Source organism: Pelophylax lessonae (genome assembly GCF_965119305.1).
Source record: "Pelophylax lessonae genome assembly, chromosome: 3".
In the NCBI taxonomy this organism is placed as follows: domain Eukaryota; kingdom Metazoa; phylum Chordata; class Amphibia; order Anura; family Ranidae; genus Pelophylax; species Pelophylax lessonae.
In genome coordinates this window covers 381,517,761-381,539,419 of record NC_138770.1, presented here as the reverse complement: position 1 = coordinate 381,539,419, position 21,659 = coordinate 381,517,761, and the positions used below count along the sequence as shown (strand labels likewise).

The 21,659-nt window shown below is 45.3% G+C and overlaps 1 protein-coding gene across 1 annotated transcript in view; it reads left to right on the top strand.

Moving 5' to 3' along the window:
• Positions 1-21,659, top strand: part of USP45 (ubiquitin specific peptidase 45) — a 333,185-nt gene that overhangs the window by 68,692 nt on the left and 242,834 nt on the right. Inside the window, exons 4-5 of the mRNA XM_082250245.1 lie at positions 7,789-7,892; positions 16,809-16,909. Coding sequence (XP_082106371.1) covers positions 7,789-7,892; positions 16,809-16,909 — 205 coding nt within the window. The remainder of the gene's footprint in view (positions 1-7,788; positions 7,893-16,808; positions 16,910-21,659) is intronic.

Here is a 21,659-nt window from a genome sequence, read left to right as displayed (position 1 = left end):
GTGTGCACTTTTTTATGTACCGGGTGGAGTCTTTTGAGTGTGTTGCACACGCTACGGGCTTAAAAAAGAAAAAAAAGAAAAAGAAAAAAGTCCTGCCCTAACTGACTAAAGTAGGGCGGGGCGAAGTCTCTGCACTCCCAACGGCTGTCCGTGGGGCACATGAGCAGTAGCGCAATCCCACGGACACAGGGACTGGACGCAGAGACACTTGGATTTTATTATTATAGATAAGGAAATGCTAATTAAAATTCCTGCCCGGCCACTGTACATAGTCCCACCACTTGTCCCACTTGTCCGAGGCAGGACAAGTGGTGGAATTTTTTCACCAGGCCCTGGTGATCTTTATCACCTCTGGCTTCGAGCTCTTCAGCTCCTTGCCTTTGTATAACTAGACACACATTGCAGGTCTGGGTGCGCTTATTGGAGATTCTTTTCTGGCATGGCTCTGAGATATCAGAGGAAGGGGGCCGTCCAGGAAGTATGTGTATGTTTGACCCTCTGTAATAGGGGGTTACTATTTTGAATAAGAGGCTGTGTGTTGGTGGTGAAGGTAACAGTCTCCAATCTGGATCTATGTTCCTGTTCACCCTGTTAACCGCTTGCCGACCGCCGCAAGTACATATAGCCCCGGCCAGGCAAAGTGACGTACCGATACGTCACTAGTCTGGTAGCTAATAGCGGGCGAGCTCCCACGCGCCGCCGGAGGCGCGCTCCCGTTCACGGACACTTCCGCGCGTGTGACCGGCGGACCCGATGTCCGCCGGTCACTCACGATCGTCCGCTGTGAAGGGAGAAAGGCAGGCGGCTAATGTAAACAAAGCCGCCTGTCATTCTTCCCTGTGTAACAGCAAAGATCTAACGGTCCTGCTATGTAGGACCATTGATCTCTGCTGTTACATGTAAAGCCACATCCCTGCACAGTTAGAAACATGCCCCTAGGGACACACTTAGCCCCTCCTTCCCCAATAAAGTTAACCCCTTCCCTGCCAGTGTCATTTTTACAGTAACAGTGCATATATATAGCTGTAGTAATGTCACTGGTACACCCAAAAGTGTCAAAAATGTCAGTCAAGGGTCCGATCTGTCCGCCACAATGTCGCAGTCCCGCAAAAAAAATCGCAGATCGCCGCCATTACTCGTTAAAAAAAAAAAACAACAAAAATGACAAAAATCTTTCCCTTAGTTAGTAAACGCAATAACTTTTGCGCAAACCAATCAAAATTATGCTTATTGTGATTTTTTTTTTTTTTACCAAACATATGTAGCAGAAAACAAATTGGCCAAAAATGTTTAAAAATTTTGATTTTTACATTTTTTTTTGGGGAATTTCATATAAAAAAAATGTGAAAAATATTGTTATTTTTGCAAAATTGGCGCTCTTTTTTTGTTTATAGCGCATGATCAAAAAATCGCACAGGTGATCAAATACCACCAAAAGAAAGCTCTGTTTGTGGGAAAAAAAGGACGTCAAATTAGTTTAGGTACAGCATCGAACGACCGCGCAATTGTCCATTAAAGTCACGCAGTGCCGAATTGTTCTAGTTGTCCCCACATACTTGGGGCCAAACGGTTGTCTCTTCTTCAAACGGCAAAAGTATCCAATTGAAACAATTTTTTAATTGCAATACTAGCAATGTGATTTACATCATTACTTGTGGGATATGTGGTATGCAGTATATTGGACGCACCACTCGCCGTTTGCGGGAGAGATTCCGGGAGCATTTAAGTGCCATCAGGACAAAAAAATCCACCAATATAGCGAAACATATCAATAACCTACACAATGGAGATTTTAGCTCCTTACATGTCCAGGTGATAGAAAAAGTCAAACTCCCCTTTAGAGGTGGGGATCTGTTCAGGAGCTTATGTAAAAGAGAGGTATACTGGATATTCCATCTAGGTACTCGCATTCCAAGTGGAATGAATTATGAATGGGATGTTTCCCACTATTTTGAGTAAAGGATAATACCATTTCACCCCCCCCCTCCCCCTCCTCTCTTTTCCCCCCTCCTCTCTTTTCCCCCTCCTCTCCTTTCCCCCTCCTTTCCTTTCCTTTCCCCCTCCTTTCCTTTCCTTTCCCCCTCCTTTCCTTTCCTTTCCCCCTCCTTTCCTTTCCTTTCCTTTCCCCCTCCTTTCCTTTCCTTTCCTTTCCTTTCCTTTCCTTTCCTTTCCCCCTCCTTTCCTTTCCTTTCCCCCTCCTTTCCTTTCCTTTCCTTTCCTTTCCTTTCCTTTCCTTTTCCTCCTCCTTTCCTTTCCTTTCCTTTCCTTTCATTTCCTTTCCTTTCCCCCTCCTTTCCTTTCCTTTCCCCCTCCTTTCCTTTCCCCCTCCTTTCCTTTCCTTTCCTTTCCTTTCCTTTCCTTTCCTTTCCCCCTCCTTTCCTTTCCCCCTCCTTTCCTTTCCTTTCCCCCTCCTTTCCTTTCCCCCTCCTTTCCTTTCCCCCTCCTTTCCTTTCCCCCTCCTTTCCTTTCCCCCTCCTTCCCCCCTCCCCTCTCTACCATCCCCTCCCCCCCTTTTTTCTTTTCCCCGTTCGCCCTTCCTTTTTTATAAGCTTATTTGTTTATATACAATAACGACTGGACTTGTAGCCATTTTTTGACTGAAAGGATTTTATACAATATATTCCCTCCAATACGGGTAAGATGGCTTTTTTTTTTGCCTCTTTTGGGGGTGGATACATATATGCATAAGGAACCTCTCCTTTACATTAGATATTATGGTTCCACACAGGTCTTGACATGCTTTGTTTGTTGGGTGGGATCAGAAATGATGTATGACTGGAATGTGTATTCACTTAGACATATAGAAGGGTCTCCCCTCATGAGCTGTGGATATGTTTTTGCTTTGTTTAAAGCGACTACAAAATCGCACATGTGATTTTTTTTTTTTTTTTTTTTAGACTTCACTAAATTATTTTGCCATATAAACATATATGTGAAGGGTTCTCTGGTTGTTTTGCTCCCAGTGGGTTGTCGGGGCTTAGCTGGTTTTGAATAGGAGTAGATATATATGGTGCGCATATATAAAAACATTTTTTTATATATTTTTTATATATATTTTTTTTGTTTAACCACATCCATACCGGCGCATAGTAATATGACGCCGGCAGGATGGCTTTACCGTTCCGGGCGGCCGTCATATGACGTCCGCCCGCTCTAGCTGCTACTGCGCGCCCCCGGGGGCGCGCAGCGCGGCGATCGGGGGTGAGGCTCGTCCCTCGGACATAGCCCATCCCTGATCAAGGTAAACAGCCAATAGAAATTGGCTGTTTACCATGTGATCGGCTGTGTCAGTCACAGCCGATCACATGAGCGGCTCCTGCACGAGCCGCTCGTTCTCTCTGCAATGCGCGCCCCCGGGGGCGCGCAGAGCAGCGATCGGGGACGAGGCTCGTCCCTCGGACAGAGTCGATCCCCGATCTAGGTAAAGAGCCAATGAAATTGGCTCTTTACCACGTGACCGGCTGTGTCCAATCACAGCCGGTCACAAATGTCAACAGAGAACACGGTAACTAGCTGTCACCGTGTTCTCCTCCTCACACACTGATCCTGTGTGAGGAAGAGAGTGTGGTAACAGCTAGTTACCAACTACAGTGCACCCTAAACACACTGATTGCCCCCCCCCCCAATAAAGAGCACCTGTCACTAGCCCATCAAAGTACCCGAGTACCTGTCACCAGCCCATCAGGTACTCTGATGACAGGTACTCGGGTACTCTGATGGGCTGATGACAGGTACTTGGGTACTCTGATGACAGGTACTTGGGTACTCTGATGACAGGTACTCGGGTACTCTGATGACGGGTACTCGGGTACTCTGATGACAGGTACTCGGGTACTCTGATGACAGGTACTCGGATACTCTGATGACAGGTACTCGGATACTCTGATGACAGGTACTCGGATACTCTGATGACAGGTACTCGGGTACTCTGATGACAGGTACGCAGGTACTCTGATGACAGGTACTCGGATACTCTGATGACAGGTACTCGGGTACTCTGATGACAGGTACTCGGGTACTCTGATGACGGATACTCGGGTATTCTGATGACAGGTACTCGGATACTTTGATTACCTGTCAACGGAGTACCCATCATCAGAGTACCTGAGTACCTGTCCCCTACCCATCAGAGTACCCGAGTACCTTCCACCTGCTCATCAGAGTACCTGACGCCTGAAGTACCCGAGTACTTGCCATCAGTACCCATCACTACTCATCAGTACTCATCAGTACCTATCACGTATCAGTACTGATCATCAGTACCCATCAGTACAGTATCCCCTATCAGTATCAGTACTTCTCATCAGTACCTATCACCTGCCTGTCACTTGCCCATCAGAGTACCCGAGTACCTGTCACCTGCCTATCGGAGTACCCGAGTACCTGCCACCTGCTCATCAGTACCAGAGTACCTGTCACCTGCCCAACAAAGTACCCGAGTACCGGTCACCCTTCATACAGCCACCATGTCCAAGTCCAAAAAGGTTTATATACGTCCTCCGTTTAAACCTAAATACCGGTGTTATGGCAGCAGATAGCTGCCATAACCCTGGTATTTTTTTAAACGGTGGACGGTTGGCTTTCCGATAAGGGTGGTCCCAGCGGCGGATTCGCCATGGGATCACCCTTCCGGGATGGCGGAAGAGGTTCCCCCCCCCCTCCCGCCGCGTCCGGTCCTTTTCCCCGCTTACCGGACCCGCCGGCAGCGGGGAAAACGATCCGGTCCCGGATCCTCACAGACAGGATGTCGAGTGAGGGCAAGCTTGCCCTCACTTGACTCTATGGTCTTGGAGGACCGGAGCTACGGAAAATGTTGTTGCCTAGCAACCGGTTTAAATGTCCTTTTTTTTTTTTTTTTTTCATTTTATATAATAATTTTTTTTTTTTTTTTTCTATCTTTTAGTGTACTTGTGAGATCTGAGGACTTTTTGACCCCAGATCTCACAAAAAGAGGTCCTGTCATGCCTTTTTCTATTACTAGTAATGTTTACATTTCTTGTAATAGAAATAAAAATGATCCATTTTTTTTTTTTTTTGTTAAACGGTGTAAAAATAAAAAATAATAAATAAAATAAATAGTAAAAAAAAAAAAATTAAAGCGCCCTGTCCCCTTTAGCTCGCGCGCAGAAGCGACGCATATGGAAACCCCGCCCACATATGTAAACGGTGTTCAAACCACACATGTAAGGTATCGCCGCGATCGTTAGAGCAAGGGGAATAATTTGAGCCCTAGACCTCCTCTGTAACTCAAAAAAGGCAACCTGTAGAAATTTTTAAATTGTCGCCTATGGGGATTTTTAAGTACCAAAGTTTGTCGCCATTCCGTGAGCGTGCGCAATTTTGAAACATGACATGTTGGGTATCTATTTACTCGGCGTAACATTATCTTTCACATTATGGAAAAAAATTGGGCTAACTTTACTGGTTTCTTATTTTTTAATTAAAAAAAGTGAATTTTTTCCAAAAAAATTGCGTTTGGAAGACCGCTGCGCAAATACGGTGTGATAAAAAATATTGCAATAATCTCCACTTTAATCTCTAGGGTCTCTGCTAAAAAAAAATATATAATGTTTGGGGGTTCTAAGCAATTTTCTAGCAAAACAACTGATTTTAGCTTGTAAACACCAAATGTCAAAAATAGGCCTAGGCAAGTGGCTAGGATGCATGATGATGCGCCTTGGATGTTAGGCCCCTCTATATGGCTAGGCTGTGAAAAAGTCTCACACATGTGGTATTGCCATACTCAGGAGGAGTGGCAGAATGTATTTTGGGGTGTCATTTTTGCTGTGTACATGCTATGTGTTAGGAATATCCTATAAATTGACAACTTTGTGTAAAAAAAAAAAAAAGTTTTTATTTTTTTCCCACATTTTCCAAAAACTTGTGGAAAAAAATGACATGTTCAAAGGACCCATAATGCCTCATAGAATATACGTTGGAGTGTTTGCTTTCCAAAATGGGGTCATTTTGTGGACTTTTCCATTGTATTGGTGCTCTAGGGCCTTGAAAAGTGTGATAGGTAGTAAGAAAGTTTTATGTGTATTTATGCTCCTAAAACGCCTTATGGTGCTACTTGGACGTGGAGTCTCTTTTTGTGGCCAGGCTGTGTAAAAGGCTCACACATGTGGTATCACCATACTCAGAAGGAGTAACAGAATGAATTTTGGGGTGTCATTTTTGCTGTGTACATGCTATGTGTTAGAAATAGCTTATAAATTGACAACGTTTTGGGAAAAAAAAAGAAAAAAAATTTTTTTTCTTTATTTTCCCAAGAATTGTGGGAAAAAATTATAACTTCAAAAAACTCACCATGCCTCTTACTAAATACCTTGGACTGTCTACTTTACAAAAAGGGGTCATTTGGGGGGTATTTGTACTGTTCTGACATTTCAGGGCCTCAAGAAAGGAGATAGGCAGTCAGTACATCTGGTGTGATCAATTTTCAGTAATTGGTACCATCGCTTCTAGACTCAATAACTTTCACACAGACTAAATAATATACACTAATTTGGGTTAATTTTACCAGAGATATGTAGCAGTATAAATTTTGGCCCAAATGTATGAAGAAAAATTAATTTTTTGCAAAATTGTATAATAGAAACTAAAAAAAAGTGTTTTTTTTTTCAAAATTTTTGCTCTTTTTTTGCTTATATCACGAAGAAAAAAAAACCCAGTTGTGATCAAATACCACCAAAAGAAAGCTCTATTTGTGTGAAAAAAATGATAAAAATTTTGTTTGGTTACAGTGTAGCATGACTGAGCAATTGTCATTCAAAGTGTGAGAGTGCTGAAAGCTGAAAATTGGTCTGGGAAGGAAGGGGGTCTAACTGCTCTGTATGGAAGTGGTTAAATAGTGAATTGATATTTTTGCATCATGCGCATCATGTGTATTTATTCCTTCTCCTCCTTTTGTATCTATATACACGTATTCATTTATTTGGTTATAGATAGTTTTTTTTGTATCTTTCTGCTAAGGATTTTATATTGAATGTTTGATACTAAGTTTGTTTGTTTATATATGGAATATTGTGGGTCTTTGCATACACATTCAATCTATATGTTGTTTATGGATTTATTGTTTTCTTGGAGTAAAGTTTTTTTGCACATTTTTGAACAACGATTGGAACAATCGGATTGAATGTGTATGTCCTCTTTTATGCAGCCAGACCAATCGGTCTTCATCTATTTGAGCCAGGTGTCTATGTTCCGGAAACCACTTGTTTGATTGGACAAGATAGTGCTGCCTGGCTCATAAATGAGGACACATGTCTGCTTGCAATCAGCAATGAATAAGCACATGGTGTGAAACGCGTTTGCTACTATCTTGTTTGTCTTTTACATGTCGATGCTGGACTTTTTGATTTGAAGAAATAAAACTCAAGTTTCTACTTTCCTGAGACTGGAAGTGCCACTTTCTTTCTACATGCATATGAATTGCATAATAGGCCCTGGTCAGGAAGGGGATAAAATCTCCTGGGGCTTAAGTGGTTAAGCTGCAATCTCTTTTTAGGAAAGGACTTTTATATGTGTTATATTTTAATACCCCAGATCTTGTGTATCATGTCATGCTGTTATTCCTCTTAGGGAAAATGGACTTGATTTACCCTGTACATCTGTTATGAAAAGGCCTGCATTTTATGTTTTATATTGACTGTATTTGTGACCAGAAAATGTGCTAGCAGCTTTTAATATTCATTAGTGCGTCTAAGCGCGGATATTTTTGTGTTTTTACTTGAATCTATAAATCTGCTAGAAAAGTAACACTATGTTCATTTTGTATGTCTTTAGGGCTGTAGCTCCAACTCAGAATGCCAGCACTCCTTGAAACATTTTCAAATGTCACATAGTGAGCAACACTGCATTGCAATCAACCTTAGCACATGGATCATTTGGTAAGTACTTATTTAATTCCATCAATATTACCATGAACGTTTCTTATATATCTAAAATGGGAGAATCTTTGTATATGTGAAGTAATAAGTTGTTTTTTTTTTTTTTATAGAAAGGAAATGTAGTCAATTACTACTGTCAGAGCAGTAAGGATGTGGAATTCTCTTCCACAAGCAGTGGTATCAGCAGGGAGCATCGATGGTTTCAAAAAACTATTAGACAGTCACCTTAGAGACCACAACATACATGGGTATACAATGTACGGTTAACAGCAAACACACACACATCATAGGTTGAACTGGATGGACTGGTGTCTTTTTTTCAGCCTCACTAACTATGTAACTATGTACAACACCTAATGGCTACGTAATACAAATATAACAATATTATAGAAAAAAATCTTTTAACCACTTTACCACCGGAGGATTTTGCTGTCTTCCGTCCAGGCCACTTTTTGCGATTCGGCGCTGTGCGACTTCAACTGACAATTGCGCGGTCGTGCGACGCCGTACCCAAACGAAATTTACGTCCTTTTTTTCCCACAAACAGAGCTTTCTTTTGGTGGTATTTGATCACCTGTGCAATTTTTACTTTTTGCGCTATAAACAAAAAAAGAGCGTTTATTTTGAAAAAATAACAATATTTTTAACATTTTTTTATATGAAATTCCCCCCAAAAAAGATGTAAAAACCAATTTTTTAAAACATTTTTGGCCAATTTGTTTTATGCTACATATGTTTGGTAAAAAAAACCGCAATAAGCGTATTTTGATTGGTTTGCGCAAAAGTTATTGCGTTTACTAACAAAGGGAAAGATTTCTGTCATTTTTGGTGTTTTTTTTTTAACGCGTAATGGCGGCGATCTGCGATTTTTTTTTTTGCGGGACTGCGACATTGCGGCGGACAGATCGGACCCTTGACTGACATTTTTGACACTTTTGGGGGTACCAGTGACATTACTGCAGTAATCAGTGCTATAAATATGCACTGTTACTGTAAAAATGACACTGGCAGGGAAGGGGTTAATTTTATTGGAGAGGGAGGGGTTAATGTATGCTTGGTGCTTACTGACGTGTAGGGGGGGAGGTGACTGTGTGAGTCATGGACAGATCGGATGTCCAGCTATGCTGAACAGTCCGATCTGTCACTCCCTGTCACTATGGAGATCCGCCCGCTGTGTTTACACACAGCGGGCGGATCTCCAGACTCGATCCCCGACGATCGGGTAAGAGCAGCGGCGATCGCCGCTGCTCCTCCCCTGGCCCGACTCCCGCTGTGAATGAAAACAGCGGGAGCGAGCCTCCGGCGGCGCGCAAGCGCCGCCCAGAAGGGGGAGTGTCTAACGACGTTAATACTACGTCGCTGGACGATAACGAACCACTCTGCCGCAGTAGTATTACTGTGAGCGGTTCTAAAGTGGTTAAAGAAAATCTACCACAAATCCAACACTGAAAAAAATGGTTTCCATAGCGTTATAAAAAAATAAAAATGTTTTAAAACTCTAAAATGCACTTCTAATTAAATAAAACCATTCTAGAAATATTCCAGCAAAGAAAAACCTAACCCTATAAAAATTCTGAACAAAGTTGCCACCCCTTTTTACACTCCTGAATGCCTCACAGTGGTAGGGACGTAAGTAGAACTCGTCATGTGCTGACTCTTAGCTCTGCCCACCGATTGGTTATTGTGGTGTGGAAGAACATGTGGAAGATTATATGACCACGTTGTAAAAGAAAAAAAGGTATTTCTCTTACGTCCTCCGACAGTCGCCGCCCCTCACATAGTCGTCACCAATGGGTATTGACTTCCGCTCCGCAGGAGTAGCTAGGCATAAGACTTGTTAGAAACAAAAGCTTTTAGCATAGACACACCCATGGGGGCTGTCCCAATGGTCAATACCCCCCCTGCAGTAAGCCATCCCAACTCAGTTTGTCTCTGCCTAGCGTTAGGAGTAGATAGGCTTCCCTGTGCTGGGGCTACAGTCTCAGCCTTCTAATCTTTTCTTATGATTTTTATTTGCAAGAATGTCAGTTTTTTTTCTTTGCTTTACTAGCTGTTTATTTTGTCAGCTTTAGTTTAGTCGGATCTTCGGATGAAGATGGATTTTGCGGAGCTGGGAATCGGACTGGCCGCCCTGGCTCTACAGGGCAGAGGGTCAGATGCATCCCCAGCCCGCCATCGAGTGTTCGGCTATGGTTCACCCTGGCCCTATGAACGACCCATCCCTGTTCGCAGCAGGGATGCAGCCTGTGAGGTGGCTACCTCACTGGACGCTTATGCGGTTAAGTGCTGCAGTGTCCTGCGTTTTGGCTGACGGCATTCCCTGTCATCTGAGGACAGAGGCTTTCCGTTTAATAGAGGCACCCCATGCCATCCGGTACAGGAAAGTACTTTTCTGTGTGGGGCCTCTGTCTGGGGTGGCAGTCCTGTGTTGCTGTGTGTCCCCTCATGTCTGTGCGTTTTGTGGGGCTCCCTGATGCGATCCCTGCGGGGGTCTTTTTTAATGCACTGCTGGCGCTGTGTGGGTTTTGGGGGCCCCTCTCCTGTGTCACTTTCAGTGTTTAGGAGGTGCAGGCTGTGTGTGAGGCGGCCAATGCGGCTGAAAACCGCGCGGTCCGTCATTTTGGATGTGGGCAGCATGTCTGGCTTCACTATGGGCTTTGCTAATAGCTTGCTGTGTGGTGTTTTGGTGCCATCCGGCGCCATCTTGTGTATGGTAGACCGATCGTTCCGGGCACATGTCGGCGGCCATCTTGCCGAAGCCTCCCATTACTTTCTATGGGCAGCCATTTTCCCTTAGCCTTGCAACATATAGTTCATCTTCTGGTGACCTCACTTCCTTTTCCTCTGCAGCAGCGATCGGTGTGGTAACACTCTGTGGGGCTCTGCAGACTGTCTCTTCCATATCTCTCTGTTTTATCCTTCCTGGCTCAGTTTTGTCCCTTTTGGGGGGGGGGGGTCTGTGTCCACTGTGCATATAGCGGTGGGCTGCGCTATCGGCAGCGCTTTTAAAGGGCCAGTACTTTTTGTCATATTTTTTGCAATGGAATCTCAGGACAGCAAAATCCCCCCCAGCCTTGGTGGGGGACCCCAGTTCTGCTGAACCCCCCAGTATGCCTAATTTGGCCGCTGTGGTGGCGACTTTAGTGTCACAAATGGAGGTGCTGATGGCTGAACGAGCTGCTAAGAAAAGGCCTAGATTATCTTTCTCCTCTGATTCAGATGGTGATGTGGCTGGCGTGCCCTTTTCAGGGTCTCGCTCATCCCTGGACCCACTGGGGTCTGAGGGGGAGGCGGAGGTTGAGGGGGTAGATGATTCTCCCCCAGGGTCGCCTGAAGAACGCGCAGCAATGGATGCGTTGATTTCTTCTGTAAAAGAAACACTACATTTGGAGGATGAGCCCACTCCTCCGGGCATTGTGTCCTCCTTTGGTACACACAGGACTCGCAAGTCGGCGCAGGTTTTTCCCTGCCCCGCTGAGTTTCATCACACAGTGAATGAACAATGGCGCAGTTTAAAACGCCCTTTCACGGTGCCTAATCGGTTTAAACTGCTTTACCCCTTTTCGCCTTCTATGGATTCGCGCTGGTGTGTGGCTCCCCAGGTGGATCACACGGTGGCCGTGTTAAACAAGGCTACTCTGGTTCCCACTGAAGATACCCCGGTGTTCCGGGATCCTACGGACAGGAGGTTGGAGTCTCTTGCCCGCCATACCTACATGGTGGCGGGTTCCATGCTCAAACCTATTTTCTCTTCTGTCATGGTGGCTCAGGCGTGGTGGATTGGACTAAGGTGCTTAGACGCACTGTCGCGTCTGATTCTGCCCCCCCCTGGTGGACCAAATTCATCAAGGAGTCATGTATTTGTGCGATGCGGCCCTGAATGAGGCCCCTTTGGCTGCACGCCTGTCTAGTGTCGCGGTACTTAACCGTCGACTGATCTGGTTGAAGAGCTGGTCGGCTGACCAGACGTCGCGGAAAATGGTGGCTGATTTTCCCTATGCAGGGTCTCGCCTTTTTGGCGAGACTTTAGATACTTTGGTGAAAGGAGTCACTGGGGGCAAAAGCACTCTGCTGCCCCAGAATCCGAAGAACAAGCCTTTTCGCGGCAAGCATGGTCCCGCCTTTAGACCCAATCAGGGGTCCTTTTGTGCCTTCAAGACACAAAACAAGGGCAAACCTTTCAAGGGCCAAGGTGGCCAGAAAAAGCCCTAGGCAGGCAAGCAAAAGTCCGGCCATGCTGTTGCGGCGGCTCAATCCGCCTCTGCCTGAAGGGACGCCCTCACCCGTTTCAGGGGTGGGGGGACGTTTGCGCGGTTTCCTCCAACCTGGGCTGCTCCGAATTCCGGACAGGTGGGTTCAGGGAATCATTCGATCAGGATACAAGATCGAATTCCTTTCACGGCCGGCGGACAGATTCTTTCTCTCAAATCTTAATTTGACCCCAGGGCGCCTACAGGACCTGCATCGAGCGGGGCAGGATCTCCTTGCCCAGGGGGTGATTGTCCCGGTGCCTCATCGGGACAGGTTTCGGGGGTTTTACTCAAATCTGTTCACTGTACCCAGGAAGAAGGGCAAGGTGCGTCCTATCCTGGATCTGAAAGCTCTGAACCGCTTTGTGCGTGTTCGATATGGAATCCCTCCGCTCGGTTGTGGCCTCCCTGAGTCCAGGGGAATTCCTGGCCTCTATAGACCTGAAGGATGCGTACCTGCACATCCCCATTTTCGAGGTTCATCAGAGGTACCTCAGGTTCGCCATAGCGGAGGACCACTATCAGTTCGTAGCGTTACCTTTCGGTCTCGCTTCGGCTCCAATGGTCTTTTACCAAAGTGCTGGCGCCTGTTCTGGGCCTGTTGAGGGCACAGGGCATTGCGGTCTTGTATATCTGGACGATCTCCTGTTAAGATCGAGTGCCAGTCAGAGCCTGTTGTGCGATCCGTCGACTACGGTACAGACGCTCCAGGAGTTCGGTTGAACCATCAACGCTCAGAAGTCGACTTTGTCTCCTTCGGTTCGTCTTCCCTATTTGGGAATGGTTCTGGACTCTGCTCAAGCAAAGGTGTTTCTGCCGGAGGACAAGCTGCGGACCCTTCAGAACGAGATCAGGTCCCTCAGGGACAACCAATCCTCGTCACTCAGGACCTGTATGCGGTGCCTGGGGTTGATGGTGTCAGCCTTCGAGACGATACCCTTTGCTCAGTTTCACACATGGTCTCTCCAAGCGGAGATCCTGGCCAGATGGGACAGACTACCTCAGTCCTTGGATCTGAGTGTCTCGTTGAGTCGCCGGACCAGAATGGATCTTCTGTGGTGGCTTCAGTCCCCGGCTGTGTCGGAAGGAAAATCCTTCCGTCCAATACTGTGGACAGTGATTATCACGGATGCCAGCCTGTCGGGCTGGGGTGGAGTCCTGGGCAACCTGTCTGCCCAGGGCACTTGGTCAGAGGAGGAATCCTCCCTTCCAATCAACATATTGGAATTGAGAGCGATCAAACTTTGTCTCTTCCGGTGGTCGGATCGACTTTGGGGCCGTCCGGACAATGCTACCGCGGTGGCTTACATAAACCACCAAGGGGGCACCAGGAGTGCCCGGGCGGCCCGGGAGGTGACCGACATTCTGTCTTGGGCTGAGGCTCGTGTCCCGGCGATTTTGGCAGTTCACATTCCGGGTGTGGAGAATTGGCAAGCAGATTATCTGAGCCGCCAGACCCTGGATCAGGGGGAATGGTCCCTACACCCGGAGGTCTTCCAAATGCTGTGTGCCAAGTGGGGATCCCCAGACGTGGATCTGTTCGCATCTTGGCTAAACCACAGAGTGGAAAGTTTCATGGCAAGAATGCGCGATCCTCTGGCGGACGCCTCGGATGCGCTGGTGGCCCCTTGGCATCAGTATCGTCTGATGTATGCCTTTCCTCCGATTCAGTTGTTATCCAGGTTCCTTCGCAGGCTGGCCTCGGAACCGAACTTGGTGATTCTAGTGGCACCGGACTGGCCACGCCGGTCCTGGTACACGGACATCGTTCACCTAGCAATTGAGCCTCCTTGGCGGCTGCCGATGCGAGAAGATCTACTGTCTCAGGGACCGATCTTCCATCCTGCTTTACAGTCGCTGGCTTTAATGGCCTGGCTGTTAAAAGCCAGGTCCTGAGAGACAGGGGTCTCTCCCCAGAGGTCATTCCTACTTTAATCAAGGCTAGAAAAGCCTCGTCTGGTAAGATTTATTACCGTACTTGTAAAGCTTATTTTGCCTGGTGTGAGTCCAGGGGGTTTTCTCCTCGCTCATATTCGGTGACGAGAGTGTTGGCTTTCCTCCAGACTGGTGTGGACCAGCGCCTGGCACTGGCCATGATAAAGGGCCAGGTTTCTGCACTGGCTGTTCTTTTTCAACGCCCGGTGGCGTTTTATTCCTTAATTCGCACCTTCATTCAAGGTGTGTGACATTTGGCCCCTCCCCGGAGGGAGCCTTTACCTCCATGGGACTTGAACTTGGTTCTGTCCGTGTTACAGACTTCTCCTTTTAAAAACATTCAGGAGATATCGTGGCCTCTGCTGTCTAAGAAGGTTGCCTTTCTAGTGGCGAACACTTCGGCTCGCAGGGTGTCGGAGTTAGCGGCGTTGTCTTGCCGCTCTCCTTATCTGGTGATTCACAAAGATAAGGTGGTCTTGCGACTTCATTCGTCGTTTCTCCCTAAGGTGGTGTCTGATTTCCACCTTAATGAGGACATTGTTTTGCCTTCGCTCTGTGCGAAGCCGAAGCATCCTAAGGAGGTTGCATTGCATTGCTTGGATGTTGTCAGGGCGATCAGGGTTTACCTGTCGTCCACTGAATCTTTTCAGAAATCGGATTCCCTCTTTGTCCTTCCTGAGGGACCTCTGAAGGGCATGGCTGCGCCTGCGGCGACCATTGCCAAATGGATCAGACAGACGATTGTCCAGGCCTATGCTTTGAAGGAACGGGTTCCGCCCTTCCCTGTTAAGGCGCACTCTACCAGATCAATGAGTACGTCCTGGGCCTACCGGCATCAGGCCTCGGTGGCCCAGGTGTGCAAGGCTGCGACTTGGTCATTGGTGCACACCTTTTCCAAATTCTATAAGGTTGATGTTCTGGCATCAGCTGATGCCTCCTTTGGCCACAAAGTTCTCAGTGCGGCAGTGCCATAGGGGACCCTGTTTTTTTTGTGGGTCCCTGGCTGTTGGGGTTGTTTATCCCCTGGGTTATTTGCTTTCCTGGGCTGTTGCTCTTGTGGAGCCTGTTTCTGTTGCCCAGAAGGTTCTCTTACTGTGCGTGTAAGGTTCCTTTCTCTGATGTGGGTACTGCGTTGCCTTTTCTACGGTTGCGTCTCCCACCCCTCATGTCTACACTGCTTTGGGACATCCCATTGGTGATGACTATGTGAGGGGCGGCGACTGTCGGAGGACGTAAGAGAAAACTGAATTTTTGTAAAATCTTACCGTAAAATTCCTTTCTCTGAGTCCTCCGACAGTTGCCGCCCCGCCCCTCTTTTGGGGTTTTTTCTTGTACACTTACTGCTATGCTACCAAACTGAGTTGGGATGGCTTACTGCGGGGGGGGGGGGGGTATTGACCAGTGGGACAGCCCCCATGGGTGTGTCTATGCTAAAAGTTTTGTTTCTAACAAGTCTTATGCCTAGCTACTCCTGCGGAGCGGAAGTCAATACCCATTGGTGACGACTATGTGAGGGGCGGCGACTGTCGGAGGACTCAGAGAAAGGAATTTTACGGTAAGATTTTACAAAAATTCAGTTTTTGCTTTCTGGAAATTATGCAATCTATAGTTTTATTATTTTTTTTTTATTGGTATTATACTTATTGTAATGCTATTACTTCACATGTGCACGAACATGTTCTGATGGATTTACACTTTAACAGTTGACTTGGATAACAATTGCAAAAAATCATATAACTGACTGAGTTGATTGTAGGAGAAAATTCATCCTTCTCAGAGAACTGGAGTGTATGTGTGTGTCTTGTATAAACAGGTACCCACGCCCCCCTCCCCCCCTCCCCCCTGAAAGGTGCCGAATGTGGAACTGGAGGGGGGGAGGAAGCAAATGAGCGGAAGTTCCAATTTTGGATGGAAATCAGCTTTATTGTTCAGTGACAATGCTGTTAACCCTCTCCTCTTCTTGCACAGGTGCTCAGCTGCAATGCTATCACTTGTACCTTTTGATGCTCTCTTTCTCCCCAACAAGCAAAAAAACAAATGCAAAAAAACAACAATAAAATAATATAAACTAAATGCAAAGAGGAAAAAAGAACAAGTAGAGGGCAGCTTCTTCTAATTGAGGATGGAACTTTATTTGTATTGCTGAGATCACTCTGCCTGGCAGTAAAGTGTTTATTTGAGTAACGGGTCCAGGAATGCAGAGAGCATTCCAGGATCCAGCAACCCACTGATGCTTTGCTAACATCTCGTGCCCAACAGGTGGTGAACCCGGCCCAACACTTGATGAGCCTCACACAAAAAGCCGGTGTGTAATGGATTCCAAGGTCCTAGACAGTCTATGTCCTTAAAATAGACACATGTGAAATCATAAAAAAATTTAAGGACCTTATGGAGCTATACTTCCTCCTCAGCATGGTCTAAACAGGCCTGAACAGGAAGGAAAATGCTCTGCTTTTTTAATACAACTGAAGCATTTTCTTGTTGAGCTATTTATAGTGAGGGGAATGGACATAACATTAAGGGCATCAGACCCTGGGCTTCCAATTATCTGCTCCCACATTACAGGAAAGAAAGTGTTGGTGATATCAATAAATATAAGCAAACACGTCATTATTTCAAAGTAAAGCAAGATCCTTTAACAATATTTCCTGAGAAAATGTTTTCACCCTAAAACATAGTTACTTTTAAAAGATATGTAAGTAATCCACAGACATACATTCTGTCTTTTCAGTTGTTATGAATGTGATGAGGAGCTTTCGACCCACTGCAACAAGAAAGCACTGGCCCAGATGCTGGATTTTCTGCAGAAACAATCATCGCGCTCTGAGAAAGGTACAGTCAATGGAAATAAATATCCTTTATGTTTTATTCTAAAAATAATTACTTTTAACAATAAACTATAAATAGCCCTTTCATATTCTATCTTCTATAAATTGCCATTTTGTGTTTTACTTTAGGCTAGATGCAGTTCAGCTTTTTATTCTATTTGAGACATTGGTTTCATGATCAGTGCTAACCTCCTATGTCTGCCCACCTGCCCCATCCATTTTAAAGGGACTCTTGCTTTTCCTTTGAAATTGCATTTACTTTGCATTACACTGACCTTCATGGTAAAATGTGTCGGCTCCAGCAGGAAGCAGTGCAATGTGTGTTTTCAGCATATTGCATAGTTGGCTTCTTGGTGTTTTTTTTTTTAATTTTTTCAGCTTTAGTTGAAGTGTCACATAGTGATACTTCATTCATGTCTCTGCACCGTTGCGCTTCTGTACAGTGACATGCAGTTCCATCCAGTGCGGTGGAGAAAAATGCAGACATACTGCATTTTTTCTGCTCTGCACACACTGCACATCACACCAGTGTTGTCAGTGGATGGTAGAACTTAGAAAACAATTGTTTTCAATGTACCCTGGCAGCGATCTGCTTTTATCCAGTGTGGAAAAAAGCAGGTCACCAAACATAGTGTGAATGTGACCTTAAAGTAGCAGGATACCTTAAGTGGATTTTGGGAAAGTATATATCTCACGACTGGAAATTGTAAGAGATGTATGATTCCAATGGTTGGCATTTATCAAGCAAATTAGCAACACAGACAGAAATCAGGCTGCCTCTCTTGTAGGAAAGTCTCTGCAACAATTCTACTGTGTATTTGCAACAACTGTGCCTGTAATTCTGATCAGTCAACTGCAATAGATGTAAGAAATTCTGAGACCGATTTATCACTTTAGGTGAGACATAGTTTTAGACTCACAATTAGGTAGTGGTCAGGGTCAGTTGAAGAAGGACTTTAACTGTAACCCTATCTGTCTGTCTAGGCAGCCATAACTTTATGAACCCCCACTTAATATTGAGTAAGTCCCCCTTTTTGCTGCCAAAACAGCCCTGACCAATTGAGGCATGGATACCACTAGACCTCTGCTGTGGTATCTGGCACCAAGCCATCAGATCCTTCAGGCTCGGTTCACACTATTGCGATGCGGGAAGGCTGCGAATTCGCAGCCTGTTCCCGCATCGCACACGCACCCCCGGCAGTTCACACTGCCATATGCGATCCGCTGGGGGTGTCAATGTAATCTTAACGACACCCCCAGTTTGATCGCATATCGCAGTGCGATCGTGCAGTTCGCCCAGGATCGGATCGCACAAGTGTGAACCGCTGTGCGATCCGATCCTGATGCGGCAGCAAAAATGCCTCCTGTGCGTCTTTGCTGCGGGTGCGGTGCGAATTTAGCCATACAAACTGTATGGCTAAACTCGCACCGCACAGCTGATCGCATGTCATGTCGGAGCAGTGCGCTCCGACATGACATGCGAACCCGGCACACGCAGAAGTGTGAACCGGCTCTTAGGTTCTGTAAGTTTCAAGGTGGGGCCTCCATGGATCTGACTTGTTTTTCCAGCACATCCAACACTTGCTCGATTTGATTGAGATCTGGAGAATTTGGGGACCAAGTCAAGGCCTTAAACTCGCTGTTGTGTTCCTCAAACAATTCTTGAATAATTTTTGCAGTGTGGCAGTATGCATTATCCTACTTAAAGAGGCCACTGCCATCAGGAATACTTTTACCATGAAGGGATATATTTGGCCAGCAACAGTGTTTTAGGTAGGTGGAACATGTCAATTAACATAACATACACATGAATGGCAAGACCAAGGTTTTCCTACAAAACATTTCCCAAAGCATCACACAGCCTCTGCTGGCTTGCCTTCTTCCCATACTGCATCCTGGTGCCATCTCTTTCCCAGGAAGCAGCTTCCTATGGTGGCACAACGAGAAGAGGAGTAGCCAGGCTTTCTTTTGAAAATAAAAATGTATACAGAGTTTTTTTATAGCAAGGGCTCCCCCTACCCAACTGACTTGCATTCTTCTTTAAGGTGATTAAACAATCAGATTGGAGCATGTATGGTCACTATGGCTTGGTATTACAGGCAAGCCTGATTGAAGCGCACACTGTTTTGAGAGCTAGAAAAAAAAAAACACTTTTTTATAAAATTAGGGCACATTAAATACTGCAAAAATAAATAAAAAAACAATCTTTCTATTTATCTTACAGCAGAGTAAATGCAGTGTTAAAGGCAGCTACACAATTTGTATTTACAGGTGGTTTGATTTTTTTTTTGTTGTTAAAAAAAAAAAAAAACTTGTTTACAGCTTGCTCTAGTTCTATAACTGTAATTGAATGTAATTTTTTTTATGACCATATATGTAGACATTTGCACATACTTCAGGAGCACAGTAGCCAGTGCATTTAATAAATTTTTGGGGGAGCCTGTCTTGAATTTTCAGTTGACAGTAGTAGTGCATACCCTGTGATTCTATAGATTCCTGGCAGCCAGGATGGAGTGATCTGCTGTTGAATTTGTATATCTAGCTCTCTTGTATGACTGTCTGTCTTTTATCTTTTTTTATCTTTGACTTTGGTAAAAGTGTGTAGGCTTTGGTATAGATTTGGGCCATTCTTTTCACTTCAGCTGTAAAAATGTGCAAATGACATTAGTGATGCTTGAGAGACTTCTGTAATTACATTAAATGACAGGGATAAAGAGGAGCGCTGGGTTCCCAAAAGAATGCTTGCAGCTGTGAGAATCCCACAGCTGATTCTGTGGGCTGCCGGACCCACCATTCCACACATACTGTGAATGAGAGAAGAAACATGTTTGACATGCTGGAGGAACAAAACAATACTGCTTTCTAGGGAGAGCCACCCTGGAAGTTGTTGTAGTTGAACCTAATAGTATACAAAGAGAACTGCAGGTGTAATTAGAATTTTCTGAACAGTCTTTTTTTTTGGAAATGCTAATTTGTTAGACAAGAACACTCGAAAACCATGCTGAGAACCAACTGATTGATCTTTTCAAATTTGCAATTGTTTTTACTTTAGTTGAAAGAATACCAGACATGTCAGTTTTTCTTGAAAAATTAAAGAGGGATGCTTGTGAACTAATTTCTAGAGGCAATCAGTGTTTTTATTTTACAGTTGATCAAAATGCAGTTTTTCAACTGAGTAGCCAGTCAGTACCTCTGCTATGTGTAGGTTATTGTATTCTGACAGTGAGTAGACTTCCCCTACATCAGAATACACTGATCAGTGCTGCCGGCTATAGTTATTATGGTCTATTTATATCAAATTAGTCACTTGTGCTTAAAGCAAAAGAAACTGGGAGCAGGCAGGATCTTTATTGCAGAAGAGACATACATTGTTCTCTTCTGCAACAAACTAAACCCACCTGCCTACTCACAGTCTTCTGAAGAATGTACCCTGAGCTGCGCATGCACAGCTCCATTTACATTCCAGCACAGTGTCTGTGTGTTGGGATGACTGCCCTCCTGCACATGCCCAGGAGTGACATCATCCCGCACCAGCCAATCAAGATGGCTAAGGACTGGCACCCTGAAGAAGCCAGGAAGAACATGCTGGTGAAGGGCCTCGTGGATTTCGGACCATTAAAGCAAAGGTAATTTGTTTTGGTTCTGCTTTATCTCCAACTAACACTTTTTGAGCAGTTACAGAATTTTTTTTTTCCTTTTTTGGATAAAATTTTTACATGAATGAATAAAAGGTGATCATAGTAAACACCCCTGTCAGTGTTAAATAGTTTATCTCAACCCTCTCACTGCAACTTCTGCTGGACAGTTTAGGCTTTTAAAGGAAGTTGGAAAATACCAGACTTACTAGCTGGAAAAAAAGACCACTGTGCTAATGCTATTAATAGACTGAATCATATATGTAATTTAGATTTTTCTTATAGTTCCACTTTAACAGCTATTAAAGAGATGTCCGCCATATGGGGGACTGATTTGTTCTCCGTGGGCTGGCTAACTTATAGACTTGCATCAAAAAAGGATGCAGTAAAATACTGCAAAGTAGGTAGCATATATTCAGCCAATATAACTGTCCTTCTGTGCATACTGTATATATTTACAAAGGATTAATCAAAGTAAGATTTCTCTATCGCTCATTGACAGACGTAGTCTTCTTGATTCTCAAGAGCTGGGTTATGTTGTCTCCGCAGGAGTAGGACTAGGCAGAAAGAAAAAACGTTCTGGCTCCACCCTAGGGGCAGTCCCTGAGGGTATATCCTCCCTCTCTCTGCTACAGGGAATCAGTTTTTTTCTGTCTAGTCAGGAGTAAGGACCTAAGCTCCTTGCTGGGATCTTTTTGGTCCTGGCAAGATTTTTTCTTTAGAAGAAATATTTTTTAGGTAGTTTTTTTCTCCAGTGTTTTTCCTGTGAGATCTTCAAGCAAAAAACGCCGGACTGGGCGACACTAGTGGTCACCCCAGCCGGCCTACGAGCGCGCGCAGACCATTGCATTGCGCTTGGTCGGCCGCGACACATTCAAGTAAGTATGCGGGGCCGGGCGACGGGCTGGATGTTGAGATCCAGTGGTCACCCCGGTTTCTGCCTACGAGCGCGTGCAGACCAGAGCTCCGCGCTGGGTCGGCCGCGACGGAGTCCCAGTGGAGGGACTGACCTTGCGAGTTAAAAGTCTCGCTTGGACGCCAGGAACCAGAGAGTCGAGGCGTCCGGAGTGGTCCACAAACCCCCACCCCGGTGGAGAGGGTATTGTGAAGAGAGGGTGC